This window comes from Bos taurus, chromosome 11 (genome assembly GCF_002263795.3).
Source record: "Bos taurus isolate L1 Dominette 01449 registration number 42190680 breed Hereford chromosome 11, ARS-UCD2.0, whole genome shotgun sequence".
NCBI classification, from domain to species: Eukaryota; Metazoa; Chordata; class Mammalia; order Artiodactyla; family Bovidae; genus Bos; species Bos taurus.
The window spans coordinates 73,047,388-73,070,739 of NC_037338.1; the positions used below are offsets into that span (position 1 = coordinate 73,047,388).

At 50.9% G+C, this 23,352-nt stretch overlaps 1 protein-coding gene across 4 annotated transcripts in view; it reads left to right on the plus strand.

Moving 5' to 3' along the window:
- OTOF (otoferlin) overlaps positions 1-23,352 on the plus strand; it is an 88,092-nt gene that overhangs the window by 40,938 nt on the left and 23,802 nt on the right. For all 4 annotated transcript variants that reach the window (XM_015473545.3, XM_015473546.3, XM_005213063.4 and 1 more), the window contains exons 6-14: positions 7,318-7,391; positions 8,868-8,994; positions 9,461-9,515; positions 15,683-15,814; positions 19,023-19,085; positions 19,513-19,597; positions 20,714-20,873; positions 21,662-21,848; positions 22,271-22,457. In XM_015473545.3, coding sequence (XP_015329031.1) covers positions 7,318-7,391; positions 8,868-8,994; positions 9,461-9,515; positions 15,683-15,814; positions 19,023-19,085; positions 19,513-19,597; positions 20,714-20,873; positions 21,662-21,848; positions 22,271-22,457 — 1,070 coding nt within the window. The remainder of the gene's footprint in view (positions 1-7,317; positions 7,392-8,867; positions 8,995-9,460; positions 9,516-15,682; positions 15,815-19,022; positions 19,086-19,512; positions 19,598-20,713; positions 20,874-21,661; positions 21,849-22,270; positions 22,458-23,352) is intronic.

Genomic DNA, 23,352 nt, shown 5'->3' on the forward strand with positions numbered 1-23,352 from the left:
AAGGGCTTTCTGGAAGTCTCCCTAAGGAGGAGGAGGAGCCCTGCTCTGAACCCTGGAGCCACAGCTGGCTTATTGCTGCAGACCCAGAACGTCCTGGGGCCCCCTTTCTTCTCTGAGTTCCTCAGAGCCTAGGAGCCCCTTACTCCATTGGAGGGGATCAAGCCTGAGGAAGACAGCCTGGTGGCCCGGGCCCGGGCCTGGCTCATCTAACCTTGTGTTCCCTGTGGCACCTGCGACCCGCATCCTGAATTCCCCAGACCCTGACCTGGGGTGGGGGGAGATCCAGGGACCCTGAAGCCTCCTCTGTCACCAAGGCTCCAGGTTCTTCTGGGTTTGGAGGCCCAGTCCTGAGAGCTCCTCTCTCAGAATCAGGATTACAGCCCCCCACCCCCAAGGTAGAGCCCAGGGACCTGGGATCCCTGCCCAGCAGGCTCAGGCTTGCTGACATGAAAAGCTATGGGAGGCAGGGTCTCTGGGACAAGAAGGCCCCCGGGATCATGGGGGTCAGCAGGGTCAGGGACTAAGTCTGCAAGTGACTCTGGTTCACAGGCTCTCACGCACGTCCCCTTGTCTCCTCGTTTCTTCCTCCTACTCAGCAAAGGCAGAGAGAAGACCAAGGGAGGCAGAGATGGCGAGCACAAGTAGGTGTCCCAGGCCAGGTGGAGCCCATGGAGCTCGTCAGAGGGAAGGGTCCCCAGCACAGGGTGCAGGTGGCGGGGGGCCCAGATCCGAGTGGAGACAGCACTGGGCAAAGGTAGGGCGAGGGAGGTCTCTCCATCTGGCCATGGGGGCGAGGAACACGGAGGTGTCAGGGTCGGGGCAGGCCTTCTGGTTTCCACTCTCTCCTCCCTCCTTTCAGTGTCTCGATTCCTCCTCCACTTCCCTGCTCAGTCCCCCATCCCTGTGGGCAGGCTCTCCTGTGAGGGAGGGAGTAAGGACAGCTCATGAGGCCAAAAGCTGCCTCCTCCTGGTACCAAGGCAGGGCCAGGCAGATGGACATGTAGCATTGGAGGCCCAAGGAAGACAAATTCTGGGTGCTGAGTGGCCACAGGGGGCAGCTGGAACATGAAGCCTGGAAAGCTAAGGAGGGACGACCCCTCTCTGGTGGTCTTCACTGTCTCCATTCCCCAGAGGGAAAGAAGGAGGTGCCTCCAGGTGGGGAGGGGCCACCACAAGGTACTGGGAAGTCTCAAGGCCTGATGGTGGGGGGACTGACAAGTGGGTCCCCCAGGCTCCCCCAGAGCTTGTGTCACCTCAAGGACCTTCTAGCATCACAGGGAATTCACAAGGGGAGTGGCAGTCAGGGTTGAGCACACTGGAGGGGGCCTCTGCTCCAACACCCGTTCTTGCAGATGACAGATCTGAGCCCCAGAAGAGCAGCAGAGCTGAGACTAAATAAAACCCAGGGCATTTTAACTCCTGACCCAGAGTTTACAGTAGGCCCAGGAAGTTTAGAGCCCTTGATTACGCTCTCAGTTCTCCAAACACACCAACAAAAGCCAAAAAGCCAAGAGTGTGGTCTTTATTTTCCAGATAGGGAAACTGAGCCCCAGAGATGTTAAGAGATTTGCTCAGAACAGTGGTCCAAAATAAGTTAAAAATCAATCGACCTGAGGTTAGCATGGCGACAGCAGAATTGTGTGTACAGGAGTCTGAAGTGATGAGCACTGATGGGGCTTGGTGTGCTGCTTGCATTAACATCCCAGGGACTCGCAGCCTCGTTTAATGAAAGCACGAACTCCAATTCCCACTTGTTATACATGAGCAAAAAAACACGATGACAAGGCAGCAGCACTGAGAGGGGAAACTCAGGCCCAGAGACCCGAAGGGTCAGAGAGTTTGCCAGGTTACAAACAAGGGAAGAAGCCGCAGGCTGAGCGTGTATCAGGCTTGGAGAGGGAGCCAGGGAACCAGATCTTGGGGCCTGTGGGAGATGATGGCAGATGCTGAGCTCAGGGTCCCACCTAGGGAGAGGGCTCGGGGTCAGGTTTCTACATGGACAATTGGACATAAAAGGTTTGTATGAGACACATACAAGCTGCCAGTCCCCTAGCCTCTCTGTCTGAGATCAGCGATGCTCTAAGACCCTTCTTGATTTCTAGCTCTGCAGTCTGTCCTGGGCTGGACCCCAAGGGATTCAGACTGACCTGACCCCTTTGGCCACAACTGGACGAAGGGGTGCCTCGGTGAGCGCATGTAGTGGGCCCACAGTAAATGCTGGTTCCCTAGCATGACCCCATCCTAATGTTCTGCCATTTCCAATTCACATAACTGGCATTTATTATTCTTATCTTAATGTGTAGAGCCTTAGGGATTTCTAAAAAGAGATAAATAAGTCAAAATTCTTTAGCTTGAAGAAGAAAAACTGTGGGAACTGTTTTAAATCTCTGAAAGGTTATTGTGTGGCAAGACTTGTTAGTTTCTGTCTCTACTGAGGAGAAATAAAAGGAAATCTCTATTTCCACAAATCCGGTGTCTCTTAGGTAAAGTTAGTCACTCAGTCGTGTCCAATTCTTTGTGACCCTATGGACTTAGCCTGTCAGGCTCCTCTCTGTCCAGGGGATCCTCCAGGCAAGAATACTGGAGTGGGTTACCATTCCCTTCTCCGGGGGATCTTCCTGACCCAGGGATCAAACCTGTGTCTCCTGCATTGCAGACAGATTCTTTACTTTCTGAGCCACCAGGGAAGCCATCTCTTAGGTAGGAATTTGTTTCTCCCAATTACCTGAGGCCTGAGCTAATAAGCTCAGCTCTGAGAGTTGGTGATGAACAGCGAGGCCTGGCATGCTGCAGTCCATGGGGTCACAAAGAGTCGGACATGACTGAGTAACTGAACTGAGCTGAACTGAGCTAATGAGCTCTGACAGTTCCTGCTGCAGGTGGTTGGAGGGCAGAAGCCCTGGAGAAGCCACGGCCTCAGTTGGTTCAATTCCAGTCCCACCCCTCTAAGTCACAACCTCCAGGATAACACAGACACCTGACTGAGTGGGACTCAGCTCACACAGTCTAGTTTGTCGAATGTCTCCAAGTCATCATTGAAGAGTTCCGGTCTCTCCCCAAGGAGCTTTACCCAACCACAAAGACATTCTTCTAGTTCTGAGCCATGGAACAAGCAAAGAAACCATTAGGTCCATAAATGAAAAAAAGAGTTTAAAATGAGTGAACTAACTTTAAAGACTTCTCTCTAGAGAGAACTAGCAGTCTAAATTGCGGGTGCGTATCATTACGACTGCCATGAATCCAGTGATGGGAAAGCTCAGCTGTGACCACAAACCCTCAGAGGGTCCTGAGAAGCCCACCTCCCTGGCCTCCTGCTTTTCCTGTTTTCATGCAGCTACGAATAAGGAGCCACTTGGTTGCAAAGTGGTTGTACACCAAGTTGATTATTGGCTTGTTGTATTTGTCTGTTTCTGACCATACTACATCTGTAGCAATTGGAGAACCTTCTAGACAAAATGCAGAATTTAGAACAAACAAACATCAGTAGATCAGTAACCAACAATTTACCTTTTTTGAAATCCAAATCTTTAATACAAAGTGGGTAATCTTTAAAATTCCCTGATTAAGTTAACATTTATTTGAAAAATAACCTTTACCCTTTGCCAAGAGAAACAGGCATGCTGTTTTCTGGGAACTGATAAGCAGAAAAAGCTTTTTCTTTTTTCAAAGCTCTTTTTTTTTTTTTTTTTAATTACTTTTTTGGCCGTGCTGGGTCCTGATTGCTGCGAGGACTTTTCTCTGGCTATGGCCGGTGGGGGCTACTCTGTAGTTGTGGCGCATGGCTTCTCATTGCAGGGGCTTCTCTCGTTGCAGAGCACGGGCCCTAGGGCACGCGGGTTTCGGTAGTTTCAGCTCCTGGGCTCTAGAGCACAGGCTCAATAGTTGAGGCACACCAGCTTAGTTGCTCTGCAGCGTGTGGGATCTTCCTGGAACCAGGGATCGAACCCATGTATCCTGCATTGGCAGATGGACTCTTTACCACTGAGCCACCAGGGAAGCCCAAAAGCTTTTTCTATAGTGAATTATGATGTGTCATCAATCAGAGGATTACAAAGGGCAGTGATAGCCAATGGCATCATGCTCTACTGCCCACAGTCCACAGGAATGAAAAGCAGGTCTAAGAGAAACAAACAGGTCCAGAGCCTACAGTAAGAATCTGGGAATTACACTTATCCTACACATTATGCATTTTTTTATAGGATGTCTCCATTCTGAGATACTCCCAGACACACAGGAGTCCCACTAATGAGCGTATCCACTTGAGATAGTTAAAATTATGCAAGGTCTAGGGAGAGGAGTTTCTTCTTTGAATTGCTTCCGGGTCTAGTAGACAATAGTCAGGCTTCCCTGGTGGCTCAGATGGTTAAGAATCTGCCTGCAATGCAGGAGACCCCGGTTCAATCCCTAGGTTAGGAAGATCCCCTGGAGAAAGAAATGGCAACCCACTCCAGTATTCTTGCCCGGAGAATCCCAATAACAGAAGAGCCTGGAGGGCCCTAATCCATAGGGTCGCAAAGAGTCAGGACTGAGCAACTAACACTTTCACTTTCTGGTAAACAATGGTTGAATAAGTATAGTTTTTTTTTTTTTTTAAGTCTCAGTGTTTGCTTCCAAATATGTTTGTTTTAAGAAATAAAATGACTTTCAAATTCAAGGGCCATAACTGCCTAAGGGAAGCCCCAGGCCCTTTTCCACTTGGGTGGGTCCTTGGGATCAGCATCAGAAATCCACAATTCCCTGCCACCCTAACCTCCTCTGGGCCTCAGGCAGAAGGGCTAGATCCCACCCATCCCAGGATGCAGAGTAGCTGGCTTCTCCAGGCAGGGTCTATTCTGACCTGACACCTGGCTTTGACCTACCATCTCAGAGCACTTTCCTGGGGGACATTAAGGCAGGGGTGGGGTGGGGAATGGGGACTGTGTGGCTAGAGCAGACTGCGTGTGATGGCAGCATGTAGGTCACACATGGACTGGGGCTGGGGACTCTAAGGATGACACAGCCCAGGAATGGCCAAGCAGTGATTGTACTTGGTCAGCACAGGGCCCTCCAGGACACTCCTCGGTTATCCAGGAGAGCAGCAAGGCTGGGAGGAAAGAAAACCCAAACACTGAGACAGGAAGCAGAGACAGGGCCCCACTAGGCTCACTTCCCGTTGCAGAGTCAGAGTACAGCTGGCACCCCTGCCCTGTAGGCCACCAAGGCCATCAAGCAGGGAGAAATCTCACAGGATGATGCGTTGTAAGCCAGGCAAGACGGCTCCTTTCTCACCACTCTATGACTGTTATTAACAGGCTCATTGATCTGTTCAGTGTTAGGTCACTGGTGATTTAATATTTATAGCCTTCTTTCCCCAAAATGTATTGATGCTTAGATTATTTTTCCATGAGTCCCCTCTCTGTAAACATGGTCCCTGGGACTCTTCAAGATGACATCTTTCCTCATCAGCAAGCTGTGCTGGTTCTTGGAGACTTTTGACCACCATTCCCAATGGTCAGGATGTGGGATTCACACCCCGAGAGAAGTGTGACCCTACAGCATCAAGGATGCAGTTGGAAGTACTGCTGCCCTGGGAGACAGTAGCTTCCATCCCAACTCTCTGAGCCTCAGGTTTTTCATGGGTTGAAAGAGGAGAAGCATATGGCCCTCCCAGGACACATGGACTGCAGTCCCTCCCAGGACTGCCATGAAGATGAAATTAGCAAACATCTGGAAAAGCCTTGGCCCAGATTAGTTGCTCAAGGAAAGTTATATTGTCTCTTACTGGGGAGAAACTTTTAAAGATAATTCCAAAGGCTTTGGTTTTCTTTTTTTAGAGTGACTTCTCTCCTTCTCCTCCTGTTGATATGCCCCAGATAACATGACGCTGTATAGTGCAAAGAGATCAGTGTTTCCCCAACCTTCCTTCACCTGCCTCATGCCTTTTTAGGAAACCATCAAGATGCCAGTGTTTCCTAAACTGTGAACTGGTATCACATGAAGAAGTGGTTCTTAGTTGCTCTCCTAATACACTCCTCCATGTCTGGCCGAGCATATAAAGAGTAAAGAAAAGGCCTGTAGCTAGATTAGGGCCAGGTTTGGAGGATGAGATTGGCTCCCCAACCCTAAGTAGAGGAGCTTGAAGTTTCTAGGCCATCTCTACAAGGACAGAAGGTTTTCCAGAATCTCACATGACCCAACATAAAGAACAGGAGTTCTTGGGGAACCATAGCCAAACCTCCACTGGGAGATGCCTGACTCAAAGATGGGTGGGCTCTGCTATAGGTGAGCTCAGGGTTAGAGTCTGCACCCTGCCCCACCTAGGAATGGGGCCCAGGTTGACAGGGGCAGAGCCAGGAGGAGGGAGAATGGGAAGTGCAGGGAGTCAGGTGTCCATCTCATGCAATATTGACAGGGTAATGGAATACTGCACTTTACCCCCTGCTGGTCCTACTCCTGGTCCCTCCTGGAGCTAGGATCGCAAGCTCAGCTGCAGGGACATCACTGGATACAGTAAGGACCCCCTGCCCCCTTTCGTCAGCTCTCCTGACTGCAAGGCCCTTCACCCGGGGTCACAAGGCCAGACCAACAGAGGAAGAGGTAGGAACTATGGAGCCTGCCATACATTCCTGGAGGTTGGCAGAAGGTGGTGGGGGATGGTGGTGGGGGTTGCCTGGAGTGAGAAGGGACAGGCAAAAAGGGTAAAACCAGGACCAAAGATGGGGACAGGAAAGGGCCCATCTCCTTTTCACTGGGGACCAAGGAGAATCCAAGGACACAAAGGCAGGCTTTGAGTACCAGGGCTGTCTGAGAACTAAGCAGCTTGTTTCAACCACACTTCCTACCTGCTCATCAGCTCTGCCCCTCTGAGTCCTGTTTCTGCCATTCTGTTCTGATGCTTTGTCTCTCTTGTCTGACTTTCTTTGCATCCAGCCAAAGTACGGCCACGGTGGGAGAGGATGAGTCTTGCCCACTGGTGGAGCTCAGAGCTCTAAGACTGAACTGAGGGGGCTGGGATTAGGACCCTGACAGGCTTCAGTTGAAACGGTTTTTTCCACCTGAAGGCCACCTTCTTGTGGTCGCTGTCCCCAACCTGCTCCTTAATGGTGTGAAGGCATGGGGAAGGAGGATATGACGGAGGTTCCTCTGCCCTAGTTCTCCTTCAGGGCTCCCAATTTGGGAAGTTTGGCCCCCAGGATATCTCGGGACCAGTAGGTAAGGGGTTGGGGCTTGGATCTTCCTTTCCCTTACGAGTTCTCTCGGGTTTTGCTCTTCTATCGTCTGTGTGTCTTCCTCCTGACGTCCATCTCCCTCCACCTCATTCTGGCTGCCCCCTCACAGAGCCGGGAGAAGCGTGTTCTCCGCCATGAAGCTCGGCAAGAACCGGCCTCACAAGGAGGAACCCCAAAGACAAGGTACGGATGCGTGCCCCTGACCAAGGTCTAGTTCACCCCTCTCTCCGCACCTGCCAGGGACGAAACCCCTGCTCTCCGCGAGCGGCCTCCCAGTGGGCTCTCCTGCTATTGGCCAGAGGAGCCACCTGGGAGGGGCCTGGCCTATCATTAGCTGTCAGAGAAACCCCGTCCTGAGAGAGGTCCTCCAGAAGGGGGCGCTCCGAGGGCTGGAGGTGGGTACCACATTTCCTCCGATATAAAACAGCAGCAGCAGAGACCTCTGTCTAGTGGGCTCCTCCTGCCCTCTTGGCTTCCATCCTTCACACAGAAGCCTAGGGATTTTTAATCAGAGGAGGGAATAACAACAAAAAAAAATTATTTGGCCAATTCCCTGTTTCTATGGGAAAATCAGAGTCCTGAGAATGCCTGCTCCATGGCAGGACTCTCTGCCCAACATTTACCCAGTTCCCTCTCAGGGGGCTGCAGGGACCGCCTTGGGGGAGAGAAGCAGGGTGGGTATGGAAGACTGGAGTGGCCTGTGGCACGGGTGAGGGGACACGACAGCTGTTAAAGGGGAGAAATGGAAGTACAGTGGAGCTGTGTGTAGCTTTCTAAGTCAGGTCTGTGGATCACACGTCCACCATCCTCAGGGCTCCTGGCTTCTCTCCCAGCATCCCCCGTGTGGCCCACTGGTCCCAGAATCTCTCTCCTTATATTTTGCCCCCACGTATATTCCAGCTGTGCCTTTCTCCTTCCTAGACTGGAGAGGGTAGACCTGCTGGCTGAGGCTCAAACCCATCATCCTTGGGTAGCTTCTCAGAATCGTCATTCCTTCATCTCATTGGATTAATACACATCAGTACAGGGTTAGGTTCTGAAGTCCATCAGCTATTTTACAAAGATAAGTTCCTTCCTGAGTCTCAATTTCTTTGTCTGTGATGTGAGAATAGTACCTATATTGGCAAGATATGACTATGAAGATTATGAGAGCTAGAGATATGTGTATAAAGTGCCTAGCATTATGCCTGACATGTAGTAGCCACTCAGTAAATGGTAGCCATTGATAGAAGATACATAAGTTTGGATTCTTTATTCCTAACCTTCTTCCACAAAGGATATTCAGTACTTGCATAGTGAATTGTGGCGGTGGTTTAGTCACTATTCACGTCTGACTCTTGCAGCCCCGTAGACTGTAGCCTTACAGGCTCCTCGGTCTATGGGATTTCCTAGGCAAGAATACTGGAGTGGGTTGCCATTTCCTTCTCCAGAGATGAGTTATATTCAATTAAAATTAAAAGGCAAGGCCAGATACAATATCTGTTAAAGATCAAAATTAGGTCAGAAACACTGCAGATAAGCAGACTATAACATTCTAAGTAGATGCCACCAAGTAAACCTGGAAATTGACTATTAGCTTCCTGGATGCCAAAGCAAAAGAGGAAACACCATCACCAGCCCACCATCCAGCCCACCTAACTAGTCCTCCCTTTTCCCCAGATGAACCAGCTGTTCTGGAGATGGAGGACCTTGACCGCCTGGCCATTCGGCTGGGGGATGGGCTGGACCCTGACTCCGTGTCGCTAGCATCCGTCACAGCCCTCACCACCAATGTCTCCAACAAGCGGTAAGTGGGCAGGAGCCTCGCAACCCTGGTTGGCTTCACCAGGTCAGGCAGGCCTAGCTTGCTATATTTGGAATTGGGGTGGAGAAGAATCAGAGCCCATGGACAGCTCCTTCCTAACTTTGCCCCTTTCTTCTTTTCCTGGATATCTCCCTCACCTCCCTCCCTGCAAAGGCAGGGGGCTGTTCCCAGGTCATTGAATACCTCTGGGCAAAGGGAAATCACAGGGCTGCCCAACACTTGAATCTGTTGACCTAATGACCTGCCTCCTTTTACTTCTGCCATTGATTAGTCCTCTCTATTAGAGCCTCTGAGAACCACTAATCCCCTTTCTGTTTGGCAGTCCTGGAGTGTTTGACAATCATGACTCTGTCCTCTTCCCTTCTCCAAGGTCTAACCACTGCCAGTGCTCTCCTCCCCTGCAAGCAGTGCCCTTACACCCAGCCTGACAGTACATTCTCCTTCTCAGGTCTAAGCCAGACATCAAGATGGAGCCAAGTGCCGGGCGGCCAATGGACTACCAGGTACGTGGGGGCAGCAAGAGTCCTCATGTCTTTCTGACTCTCTTGCAGGTGGTTCTTGCCAGATGAGTGTTTTAGACTCTGTGGGGGCATGGATATGAGGGGTCATAGAGAACCACAAACTGAATATAAATTACCAAGTTAAGCTTGTTCCTGGGAAGCACTGATTGTTGTTCTTCAGTCGCTAAGTCATGTCAGACTCTTTGCGACCCTATGAACTGCAGCACACCAGGCTTCCCTGTCCTTCACTGTCTCCTGGAGTTTGTTCAAACTCATGTCCACTGAGTCGATGATGCTATCTAACCATCTCATCCTCTGTCCCGCTCTTCTCCTTTTGCCTTCGATCTTCCGCAGCATCAGGGTCTTTTCCAATGAGTCCACTCTTCACATCAGGTGGCCAAAGTATTGGAGCTTCAGCTTCAGCATCAGCCCTTCCAATGAATATTCAAGGTTGATTTCCTTTAGGATTTACTGGTCTGATCTCCTTACTGTTCAAGCACTGTGGTCACAGTGTCATAAGTAGAGAGATAGAGACCCACAAAGGACACAGTGTCATAAGTAGAAGGATACAGACTCAAAAAGGAGGGTGTGAACTCTGCTTATGCTGGTCAAAGGTCTCTTAGGATTTTGTAATGGACTTTATAAAGTGAGAGGGACTTAGAAAAAACATAAACAGACCAAATAACTTCACAAAAACATTTAAAATGAGGGCCTCTAAAGAAATATATGGATTATTTGGTGTGATTTTTTTTCTAAATTATTGCTTTGTGTTATTTTAATACCAGAAGTAATGTCAATCCTGGCTATCTATAGAAGCTGAGAGTGGGGGGGGGGGTTCTTCTTTTTACGTCTCTGTATTTTCTGAAATTAACACTTAATTTTTTTATTTGTATGTTTCTAAAACTGGAGACCAAATGGCTGAGATCTAGAGAGATTTGCAGCTGTGAGATTGCTAATGTGGCCACCAGTGCAAGTGGGATGGAGCATGGCTGGGAGCTACGGGGAGAGTGCCCCATGGGCAGAGGGCCCCAGTGCAGCTTCCCAGCTGCAGGCCTCATCTACAGCTTCGCAGGGCCAGACCCTCAATTTTGTCTCTTCTCCCAGAGTTGATTGGAGCCCGAGAGAATGAGTTACACTAACATAACTCACAAAAGGCTAATGTAAAAACCCAATCACCTAGTACTTATTTATAAACTGCAAACGAGAAGGGTCCAGGGACCGTGCATTCCTCTGGACCCTCCCTTAGGGGCTAACAAGGCCCAGCTGCTGTGAAAGGCTGCTGGGCATTCCTAGAATTGAGTGAGAATGCTGGCTGGTCAGGGGAGTTAGAGCCTTCAGCAGACCCCACCTGAATGCCTTTGCACTTCCTGCCTAGGTCCAGTGCCAGGCCCCAGAATCAGAATACCTTTTCCTGTGTCAGGGTTTGATCTTTGACTTCCCAGGCCTCATGCACCTTCTTTAAGGGCAGATGACCTCGCCTCACTCAGGAGAGGATGTTTAGGACTAGACACCACCTTTCTCTGTAGCAGGTACCTCTGGTCATATATCCTCAAGGACACACCTTGTCTCCCTGAATCCTTGCTTGGGTTTGTTTTCATCCAGTTGGCTTGAAAATTCCATCTTCCCAGGGGCTTGAAAATTCACCCTGGGCCATGTCAAGCAGACCTGCCCCTGTGGTTTCAGACAGCATCACACCACTGAGCTCCTAGGACATTTGGGAATGTCACCTCCTCACCTCTCTGCCAAAACCCAGGCACAGAACATACTAACACTTCTGAGGGCTTTTCCAGGACACTGGGCTCAGGGTTATGGTCCGAGCTGAGAAGAGAAAAAATTCCAAAGAAGAAAGAGCCTCATAGTCAGATACCGTTCCCTCCACAGTGTCACCAGTCTGCCACATAAGGGCACAGAAAATGGTGCCATTGTTATTGTTGTGACTAGTATAACTGTTTAAGTTAATAAAATCTTAACAACCACCCAAACATCGGTGTTGCTGTATTTCATAGGTGAGAACCTGAGGCGCAGAGTAGATAAGGAGCTTGCCCCAGGTTCTGCAGTTATTCAAAGCTAGAAACAAGGGTCAGTCCTGCGGGTGTCCTATCCCATCGTCAGAACAAATAATTGAGGACCATCTCTCCCTCTGGTCTCTGTTCATCTTTACTGCCTACTGCATGTTTTCAAAAGCTCTCTCAAACTGCTTCTTGCCAGAGACTTTAATTAAGTGGACCAGAGAGTCTGCCTCCGAAGACTTTGTAAACATTCCAAACTGAACAAAGCAGCTGTATTCATGTTTAGCCTGGTAACACAGCATTCCCTGACAGGTTGGTTCACATCTCAACTGTAAGTGTTAACGTACTTGGAGAGAGAGCTGTGAGGGTGAAAATGTGGGACTATTCTTGCTTTCAATGAGTGCAATGTATAAAGCAAGAAAACCTGTCAGAAAGACTTCACTTTCTCGTAGAGCTTGGCTTTGCCGAGTTAGAAAGACCTCAGCCAGAGAGACTTAGCTGAACTCAGATCCAGAAAGGATCCTCAGGCCGAGAATCATCCTAAAGATTGGGTAGCTCTGAAACGAGGTCCTGAGGCCCTTTGTTTCTTCTGTTTCAGTTCAGTTCAGTTCAGTTGCTCAGTCATGTCCGACTCTTTGCAACCCCATGGACTGCAGCACGCCAGGCCTCCCTGTCCATCACCAACTCCCGGAGTTTACCCAAACTCATGTCCATTGAGTCAGTGATGCCATCCAACCATCTCATCCTCTGTCGTGCCCTTCTCCTCCTGCCTTCAATCTTTCCCAGGATCAAGGTCTTTCCCAATGAGTCAGCTCTTTGCATTAGGTGGCCAGTGTATTGGAGTTTCAGCTTCATCATCAGTCCTTCCAATGAACACCCAGGACTGATCTCCTTTAGGATGGACTGGTTGGATCTCCTTGTAGTCCAAGGGACTCTCAAGAGTCTTCTCCAACACCACAGTTCAAAAGCATCAATTCTTTGGCGCACAGCTTTCTTTATAGTCCAACTCTCACATCCATACATGACTATTGGAAAAATCATAGCCTTGACTAGACAGACCTTTGTTGGCAAAGTAATGTCTCTGCTTTTTAGAATGCATGTTATATGTAAACCCTTTCCTGATTATCGACATCTCAAAAGCAAGAAGCCACAGCTTCCTCCCTGGGAATATGCAGTTTGCCCATCGGAGTGGGCAAAGCGTGGCACTTGGCAGACATGTTCTTGGTGGGTCATGGAGTCTTGAGCTGTACCCTGTCTTCCTGGCACCAAGATCATATACATTGTCACCTCCAAACATCTCTCCAGTTCTCATCCCCATGTCATCTCCCCAGCTCAAGCACAATGTGGCACCCACTTCCTATCTGGTCTCCCTGTCCTCATATTGCCTCCTCCACACCATCCTCTACACACCACTGGAATGGTCTTCTCAAAATGCGCAACTGAACATATCACATCCCTGTCACCTGGAGACAAGAGAAGGTAAAGGATGTTTCAGCAGAGCAGCACTAATCTCATCTCAAGCTCCCACCCATGTTCTTGCAGTCCCATCTGATCCCTCAGGAGCAGGTCAGAGAGCACCATGACTCATGGGTTCTCCCAAGACAGAGGTACAGGTTCACACTCAGCATTGTTCCTGGTGATGACTTTCGTGAAGCCACCTGGGGATCGTGTCCTTTATCTTGCGATAAGAAGATGTAATAGCCAGTCGCCAATAGTTTCCCTGGTTAGCTGGTCTGTTGGTCCCTTTGTGGCTGTAATTGCCTTCTCTTCCATCATGGAAAGACAGGAGTCCTCTGCTCCTGAAGAGGACTAGGGGGCAAAAAGGCTATCATTATGGCTGGGTCTCTGGATGAAAAACAGAGAAGCCAATCAACTTCTCACATTGCAAGGACAAATCTCCTGATGGCATCTCTTTAGTACCTTATTATGCCAACAATGTGTTTGTCTACTTCCTAGTCTTGAGTTACTAGTCTTGAAAATATTTTCATTTTTTTATGGAGGAGAGGGTATTGGTTAGTTGTGGGGGGAAATGAAATAAAAAAAAAAAACTTTGGTAAAAAAAAGTTTCACAGAGTTTAAAACTCTATAAACTACTATGCAAAGAATGTTCTGGAAGGACTTCTAGTTTACTTTCTTCTCTGAGAAGAAAGTAAACTTCTCAGAGGGCTCTATTTTGCTTTTAGCTCCCTGAAGAAATGGTAAACTCCTTCAGAGCTCCATATTCTCAGCTCCATTCCCTTTAGAACCTCAAGTTCACATAGAAATGCTTGCTTTCATAGTTCAAGTGTTACTTCAATTAGTAAATATTCAGTTTCTAGTTCTGTATACTAGCTTAGCAATGTTCTCGTTGTCATCAGGGTTTCTATTTTTTTAACATCATTAGTTTTAATGTGTGGATTTTTCTTGGCCTTCAGATATTTATAAGACTTTGATGGACGCAGTGGAAGATAATTTTCAAGGCTATTCTTTTTCATGAAAAGGGAAAATAATTCTCTTGAGTAAAAATCGTATTTAGCAGTTGCATCAAAGCACAGCAATTAAAATACCAACTTTCCAAGATGAGAAGCATAAAAAGCAACTCATACGGTTTCATTAGAAGAGTGCTGAGGGAAATGCTAATACTAGGTCAGCATAGGCTATTTTGTTAAAGTGCAAGTTCCAGAGACTTAAGCATCACACACGAGCCTACCTGCCTGGGACCCAACCAATTAACTGAAGGTAAGTTCTATTGAGAAGCCATTTATAACAAGAGCTCACAGCTTCCAGACTTTCTACAATTTACAAAGCACTTCAATACACATTATCTCATTCAAACCTCAGGCAAATTTATGGATAGGAGGTGTCTGCACTTAAAGCTGAGAAAACTGAGGCTCATTGTCATTTCAGGAACTCCCAAGTCTTCCTATTTATCATGGCTGCCCTAGTGGGGCTTGACACCTCCAGATTCAAGCAACAACTGATGGCTTAAAATGAGAGTTCACGAGAACTATGCACACATGCATACATACTCACACGTCTCTCTCTCTGTTCAGTTCAGTTCAGTCCAGTTGCTCAGTCGTGTCTGACTCTGCGAACCCATGAACCGCAGCACACCAGGCCTCCCTGTCCATCACCAACTCCCGGAGTCCGCCCAAACCCATGTCCATTGTGTCAGTGATGCCATCCAACCATCTCATCCTCTGTCATGCCCTTCTCCTCCTGCCTTCAATGTTTCCCAGCATCAGGGTCTTTTCAAATGAGTCAGCTCTTCGCATCAGGTGGCCAGAGTATTGGAGTTTCAGCTTCAACATCAGTCCCTCCAATGAACACCCAGGACTGATCTCCTTTAGGATGGACTGGTTGGATCTCCTTGCAGTCCAAGGGACTCTCAAGAGTCTTCTCCAACACCACAGTATATGTAAATATTTGTCGAATGGATGAACAACTGAAAAATGACTTCCTAGTATAGAAGTATGATTCCAGAGAGGTGGACACCACTGAAAAAATACAGACTGCACACAACATACAAGTATCAAGACCAAAAAAAAAGTGTGCTCCAGCTGGGCACCAAAGCCTTACTGGGCACTCAAAGAAATTAAAAGAAGGGAAACCAGGAATATGGAAAGGGGCCAAATTCCAGAAATTTAAAAAAAGAGATAACAGAGGCTTGCAGGACTCAAATGAAAAGTGCTGGAGTAGAAAACTAAATGCATGTTAATGGAGACTTAGAAAGCTTAATTCTTGAGTGCACAGAATCTTGGGGGGTGGGAGTGGGTTTGCAGCCCTCTGTGCGGCAGGGCCACTGATGCCAGTGAAAACTCTTGGAATCATCTGGGAGCTTTAAAAATACAGGTGCTGGACAGCACTCCTCCATCCCCTCCCAAGATTGGGTTGAGTTGGTCTGGAGTGTGGTATGGGGGCCTCAGGGTCTTTAACCACCAACGCCCCCCCCCCCCGCCTCCTTCCACTCCCCCTCCCCCTGGTAATTCTGGTGCACACCTACTTAGAGGTGATCCAGTTCACTCCCTTCTTTATAAATGAGGGCACTGAGGCTTGGTGGGGAACGACCCAGGATCACCAGCAGATTCAGCAGTGCTCAGACTGGTACTAGCCAGGCTCTGACTCCTGCAAAACCCAAGTTCACAGGCCTTCCTTCTCATTTCCCCTCTTTCCTGCCCGCAGGTCAGCGTCACAGTCATCGAGGCTCGGCAGCTGGTGGGCTTGAACATGGACCCCGTGGTGTGTGTGGAGGTGGGCGATGAGAAGAAGTACACCTCCATGAAGGAGTCCACTAACTGCCCCTACTATAATGAGGTCAGCCCTGGGGCCCGGGGTGGGGAAGAGTCCTCCAAACTGTGGCAGAGCCTGGGCCCCGGCCCCATAGGGCCAGTAGGAGAAGCTGGGACTCAAGAGTCTCACACAGGGCTACCAGCCGGGTGACCTTGGTCCACCTGTTACAACCCCCAGCATGCTGAGTGCCACGCCCTCTGACCCTGGTCTGGCCGGGGTCCACCCTGTGAAAGGAACCCGGCCTCTGTCCTCCCTAGTGCTGCTCCCACCAGTGCCAGTGAGTGAACCTCACACCCTGTGAGGCCTGGTCCCAGGTCCTTCCCCAGCCAGAGCCCTGGGGCAGGGCAGCCTCCTTTGAGCCCTGGCCCATGGGGGGACTAGAACCATTAATGAGTGCTTGCTGTGTGCGGGTCTCTCTTCTAAATGCTTTAGGTGCTTCATCTCTTCTGACTCTCACACTATCAGAAGTTGTCACCATCAATCCAGTTTTATATAAGGGACATTGAGGCTCCTGGAGAAAGACCTGGCCCAGGTGCCAAGTGCCAGAGTCAAGTTCTGCGTGTGCATGCTTTCTGCTCAGCTGCCATCCTGGGTGCCTGAATCTCTGCGAGGTCCTTCCAGACCACTGGCCATGACGCTTGGGGAGTGGGAGGGGAAAGGCCTGGTCTCCACTGCTGTTCATTGCAGCTGTCTGAGGCCACATTGAGGTTACAGAATCTCAGAGACCTAATTCAGTCTCTCCACCTTACAGAGGAGACTGAGGTCACTCTATGAAAAGGGCTGAGATCACAGAGAGTATTATAGACAGAGCAGGGTCCAGACTGTTCTGCTTCCACCCACTGGGCTCTGTCATCTCGGATGGCCACCCCACCCCACCGGACACAGCCTCTGAGTCTGGGCTCCAGGGAGGAGGGGCCCATCTTAATCAGCTATGGTGAAGCATACCCCTCAGATACCTGAGCACACACCAGCCTAACCCAAAAGTCACTGACCTGGCCACTGTGGCCCTCCCTTTCCGGGAGCGGCCTCCAGGCTGCTTCTCAGTGGCTCCAGGCAGTGAGCTGTGCCAGGCTGGCCCTAGTGAGGCATGGGCATCCCTCATCTCAGTGTCCATCCTGGGTGTGGTGAGGGTCTGCTTCTCAGAGGTGGGGGCATCTCTCTGGAAACTGTGGGAGGCCCCAGCGGGGCACCTGCAGGAGTAAAACCCAGGCCTGTCTCTGCCCTTCACAGGGACCCAGCCTGAGGCCAGGCCTGACTGAAATCTCCTAAGCAATCAGAGAGAAGCCCCACTCTCATAGCTGGTTTCCCGCAGGTCCCAGGCTGGGGACACTGCTGTTCAGGACCCCCTCGGCCCCATGTGACATCCTTCCCAGGAGTCAGGAAACTCAGGCTCGACATCTCTGACCTTAGGTCAGGACACATCCCTGACTGGAAAACCTCTGGCCTAGATAAGGTCTATTTTTCCCTAACAGATATGGAGACAGGGCCCCCACAGTCTTCCACGGTTATATGATAGTGGTGGAGGCCTGTCTGGCTGACTGGAGAGCTCACCTTGCACCAGGTCCGTGCACCTCATGTTTCATTCAAGTGGCTTCCTCCTTCCAAGGAAACAGAACTGATCTCCCCACTTGGTGGCTCCTCAGAAAACTCCTACTCACTTTGCAGGGCCCAGCTCAAATGTCCTTCCCTGTACTCTCTAGGTTAGAGGTCAGGGCATTCCCCTCTGTTTGACAATAACATCCCTGAATTCCATTCGGTCCTTCATATCCAACCCAGGAGGCTCCTGATCTCCTGCATCACTGTAGCCCACTCCAGGGCCTGCCTTGTACTTGAAGGGCTTTGGTAACACTTTTCTGAATGGATATTTATCCAAAAGATGAAACAGAGATACACTGGGCCTCTGCTCTGTGCCAGGCTCATGACTGGCAACATGGGAGCTGCAAACAGGATACCTCCTAATTCCAGCCTAGAAACCATTTTCCAAGCTCTGTATTTATATCTGGGGCTTCCCAGGTGGCGCAGTGGTAAAGAATCCACCTGCCTATGCAGGAGATGCAGGAGACATGGGTTCAATACCTGGGTCAGGAAGATCCCCTGGAGAAGGAAATGACAACCCACTCCAGTATTCTTGCCTGGAGAATCCAATGGACAGAGGAGCTTGGCGGACTATAGTCCATAGGGTCGCAAAAGAGTCGGACACCACTTAGCAACTAAACAGCAAGTCTTAGTTGCAGTATTCAGGATCTCTAGTTGTGGCATGTGGGATCTAGTTCCCTGACCAATGATAAAACCCAGGCCCCTTGCATTGGGAGCATAGAGTCTAGCCACTGGATCCCCAGGGAAGTTCCTTGACCCAGGTCATCATATTTAGATTCACAATCACGCCTCCCAGCAATGCCAAGACCGCTGTCCCAGAGCGGTTCCACTTGGAGGCCCTGGTTCATTATCCCCCCATCACAGAGGTGAAAACTGAGATTCTGAAAAGGAAGCGATTGGCCCAGCAGTGAAAGCTCAGGCTTTGTGGCTCTAAAACTGCACATTTACCCACAGTGATCTAGTGTGAGCCCCCAGCAACACGAACAGATTCTCCTCATTTACTCCAAGCACTTCAACATTTCTTCTGTCTCCCTGCCCATGAGTTCACCAAAGCAGCAGGCTTTCTGCTCAGTGCCTGCACTCTCGTCCCCAGGGCCTGCACCCCGAGGCCAGGAGACGTGGGCAGGCACAGCACCATGAGTGGCAGCTCCCAGCTGGAGAGGACCGATCATGCCCACAGCATTTGTGTTTATAGCAGATTAAGTTCATCAGCTCTCAGTTCTAAGTCTCAGCTTACTTTACATTTTAACACCTCCAAACTTGGGGGGCATCTTCTAGGCAGCCTTGTGGTTTAATGGTGATGTCTATGGGACCTACACAATTACAGTGTATCTTACAGTATCTTATATGTATCTCATCAAACCTCATAATGAGACTCTACGTGGGGGGTGTCATTACGTCCATTTGACAGCTCAGGATGCTAAGGTTCAGAACAATGAGTTGCTCAGGGCCACATGACTGCTCACTGCCCCTGAGAGCTGTGGTCAGGGGGACTAGTGGTTGCCCCTTCTACTTATCCAAACTTCGGGGCTCAGGGGGCATGGGCCAGTGCAGACCGGCAATGCCAGGACAGAGGGGCCTGGCACTGAGCCTCAGCCTGCCAAGTGACAGCAGGCCTGGGTCTTTCCCCGTCTAGTACTTCGTCTTTGACTTCCACGTCTCTCCTGATGTCATGTTTGACAAGATCATCAAGATCTCGGTGAGTGGGGAGCAGTGCCCAGCAGGTGGGGCTCTTAGCTCAAACTGTACTTTAGTGCAGCCTTGAAAAGGGCACCCTCTCTGGGCAGGCCAGCCATAGGACGGCACAGCCATAAAAAGATGCACAGCCAGCCAAGCAGGGCACAGGCTGGAGTTGGGCCCCTCTCACTCCCTTAGCCACATCATTCTGTGCAGTGTACAACATGCTCACATGTACCTGGAAGCCAGCAAAACACTGGCGAGGCAGAAGGGGCTGATGCTAAGCCTCAGACAGATACCCCTGCCCTGCCAGACACCCTCCTGCTTGACCTGAAACTCACTTCCCCATAAAGAGTTGGGGGGGGGTGCCCTCTATCAGTCAGCCCTTCCCTGCCCCACGGCCTCAGCCCCATCCCACCTGATCGATGGCTGGTGGTTCTGCCCGGAAGGTGATTCACTCCAAGAACCTGCTGCGCAGTGGCACCCTGGTGGGGTCCTTCAAAATGGACGTGGGAACCGTGTACTCCCAGCCAGGTGAGTAGCTGCGTGGCTGGGTCAGTATTGGTGCACACAGCTCCAGGAGCATGGGTCATACATGCAGCCCCTAACACATCTCACAGAAGCAAATGGGGACAGAGCCTTGCTGGGAACAGGTGTGAACTGTAGTTGAAATTGAAAGAGGAGTGGGGGGAAGAGGAAAGTTCTGAGTCCGGGATATTCCAGGGCCCACACAAAATCAGAGGACAATGTGCCCTTTGTATAGGCTGTGCTCGCAGTCAACCTGAAGGGGCAGACCCATCCTAGATTAGCCTCCTCCTCTGATATCTGGTCTTTCCTCCACCCTGTCCTGGGTCCTAGGAGCTTTGGGGGGACACTACTTGTCCCTGTCTCTAGGAGGCTTTTGGTCTGCAATTGGAGACAGACAGTAAGTAGATAGTCGCAGGAAATAGGAGATGTACATATGGAAAGGGGCCAGGATCAGCTTTTCTGAGGAAGTCAAGGAAGGCTGCATGGAAGAGGAGACGCACCAACAAAAGGATTAGAAGTTTGAATAGGGAGCCAGAGGGTTGGGGCGTGGAACAGAAGGGATGGGTGCATCCAAGATAAAAGTACAGCAGCCACAGAGCCTTGGGGGTGTGAAACAGCAATCTGAACTATTCAGAGAGGGGTCAACAGCTATGCCTGGCAGGAGCACAGGGGAAGGGTAGGGTGAACATTGGGGGCTAGGGAGAGCTGCATCAGGAGGCCCCACAGGGGATGCTAAGGTCGGCAGTCTTTCCCCCAGGCGCTGGGGAGCCTCAGGTGGGTTTGAAATGGGGAGTGAGAGAGGGAGGGCCTCTTTAAGGGCTTTGTCTGGCAGCCGTGTGGAGATTGGCTGAAGGGGTTGGGGACAGGAGGGCTGCAGGCCAAGAAACCAGTCAGGACATTCCTCCATCTGAAGCCATACCACACATCTGGGGGCATGGCCAGAGCTGGGACCTTGCCTCGGCCACCCTTACTCGGGGACCTCTGCCTCCCGGGTCCTGAGGCAGGCAGCACTGTGGCCCCAGGGCCCCAGGACCTGATGACCTGGCCTCCACGGCCTGTCCCAAGGGTGGGTGCAGCCCTGAGTAGGGCCAGCCGGGCAGCCCCCGCTTCTTGCCCCCGCAGAGCACCAGTTCCACCACAAGTGGGCCGTCCTGTCCGACCCTGACGACATCTCCGCGGGACTGAAGGGCTACGTGAAGTGCGATGTCGCTGTGGTGGGCAAGGGCGACAACATTAAGACTCCCCACAAGGCCAATGAGACGGATGAGGATGACATTGAGGGGTGAGCTCCCACCCCCGCCCCGCCCCTGGAGATCTGGCCCAACTCTTCCTGGGGTGCAAAGGGAACCCCCAGGGTGGACTTGGCCCAGAGATCTCACCTTCCATCTCCCTTATCCGCCCGCCCAGATGGCCCTGCTCTCCCTGGAAGGACTGAGGCCAGGGCCAGCCTCAGTGTCTGGGGACTCTCCTCATGGGGCAGAAAGGACTGGGGGAGAGTCGAGAGTGACAGTCATTTGACATGCACGCTGCCGACTATGAGAAACTTGGGGAAAAAGTGTGGATTCCCAGAGCTGCGAGGCCTTGAGTCTACACCCAGTAGAGCAAAGGGATTTTGTTTTCTGAAGCAATTCCAGGGAGTTGCCAGGGGCTTTTCAGAAATATTCTGGAACTTTGTCTGGATTCAGTGGGAAAAATCCAGGATCCAGTGGATCATGCCTTCCTTGAGCCAGGGAGAGAGAAAGAGACCACTGGTGAGGTTTTTGCGTAGAAGACAAAAGATGTGACACAAAGTACTCATATATTTTCATCTGTTTGAGCCTTATCGTATCCATGGGAGGTGCATGTTATTATTCCCATCTTAAAGCTGAGGAAACTGAGGCTTAGGGAGATGGGGAGATTTGCCCAGGATCCCACAAGAGAGCGGGTGCCCTGCACTCCGGTGTCTTCAGTTCTGCTATGGACCTTCTCAGCCGTCCTTCACCCGTGGTCCTGGGCCCCAGAGGCATGGGGATGTCGGGGCAGGAGTCGGCCAGGTGTGGCCACCGCAGCCCTAGCTGTTCATGCCGGCAGGAACTTGCTGCTCCCCGAAGGGGTGCCCCCTGAACGCCAGTGGGCCCGGTTCTACGTGAAGATCTACCGAGCAGAGGGGCTGCCCCGCATGAACACGAGCCTCATGGCCAATGTGAAGAAGGCTTTCACTGGCGAGAACAAGGATCTGGTCGACCCCTATGTGCAAGTCTTCTTTGCCGGCCAGAAGGTATCGGGGTGCAGGAGGCTGGGAGTGGGGTGAGGTGCAAGGGACTGGGCGTGGGGTCCTGAGGATGAACATGAGGCAAAATCAGAAGCCACGAGGCTGGCCTTTGATCACCTTGGCGTGTCACCTCGAGAAGAGGGGAGAGAGAGATGAGGGAGTACAGCTCAGAGGGGCTGGGCTGGGGCCAGGCTGGGCCTTAGGGACTTCCCCCTGCCCCCAGGTCACCAAGCACTGAGGGTGGGGGGCACTGGGAGGGAGAAGGGCTAGAGAGACTGGGATGGAGAAGAGGATGGAGATAAGTACACACACGTACACACACACACACCCCACGTGCACACTCGTAACACATACACACACACAGACACAGACGCACATGTGCATACTCAGGCAGGTACACGAATCTGACTCTCTCTCCCTCCCACCAGGGCAAGACTTCAGTGCAGAAAAGCAGCTACGAGCCACTGTGGAATGAGCAGGTGGTCTTCACAGACCTGTTTCCCCCACTCTGCAAGCGCATGAAGGTGCAAATCCGGGACTCGGACAAGGTCAATGACGTGGCCATCGGCACCCACTTCATTGACCTGCGCAAGATTTCCAACGATGGAGACAAAGGTCAGCAGCTGGGGACTGGAGGTGGGACTTGGGGCTAAAGGGAGTGGGTAAAGGAGACCCCTCCACACACATGCGCGCGCGCGCACACACACACACACCACCACCACCACCACACCACCGGCTCTGTCCCACACCTCGGACTTAAAGGTGCCACCGGCCTTCATCAGCAGCCCTTGCCTCCAGGGAAGGGTAAAGACTCGTGGTCAGGTCTGCACAGAGCTGCCTGGGCCCACTGAGCCAGGCTGCCTGGATTTGAACTCCAGCTCTGACAGCTAGAAGTTGCATGATCTTTGTACCTGTTTTGTCATCTGTAAAATGAAAATAATAGTAATTATATACATATTATAGGGGGGGGGTGTGTGTGTGTGTGCACATGCGCACACATTCAGTCACTCCAGTCGTGTCTGACTCTTTGCAACCCCGTGGACTGTAGCCCATTTGTGCTTGTGGAATTTTCCAGGCACGAATACTGGAGTGGGTTGCCATTTCCTACTCCAGGGGAATGGACCCCTGACCCAGGGATGGAAGCCACATCCCTTGCGTCTCCTGTATTGGCAGGCAGATTCTTTACCACTGCACCACCTGCGAAGCCCATGTATGTGTGCACCACCGCCATAGTACCTATCTACTGACTTGTAGGACCAGAGTATTGAGCTGGTACCAGGGATACAGGGCAAGGGAGGGATCCATCCTGTTCTCACGATGTTCCCTGGGGATGAGGGAGACGGGTGTGCTACCAAATGCTCAAAACCTGAGACAGAAGGCACAAAAGCCACAGATTGTATGGTTCCGTTTGTATGAAAAGTCTAGAGGAAGCAAATACATAGAGGCAGAAAGCAGATGAGCAGTTGCCAGGAGGTGGAAAGAGGAGGGGATTGGGACAGACTACTGAGAG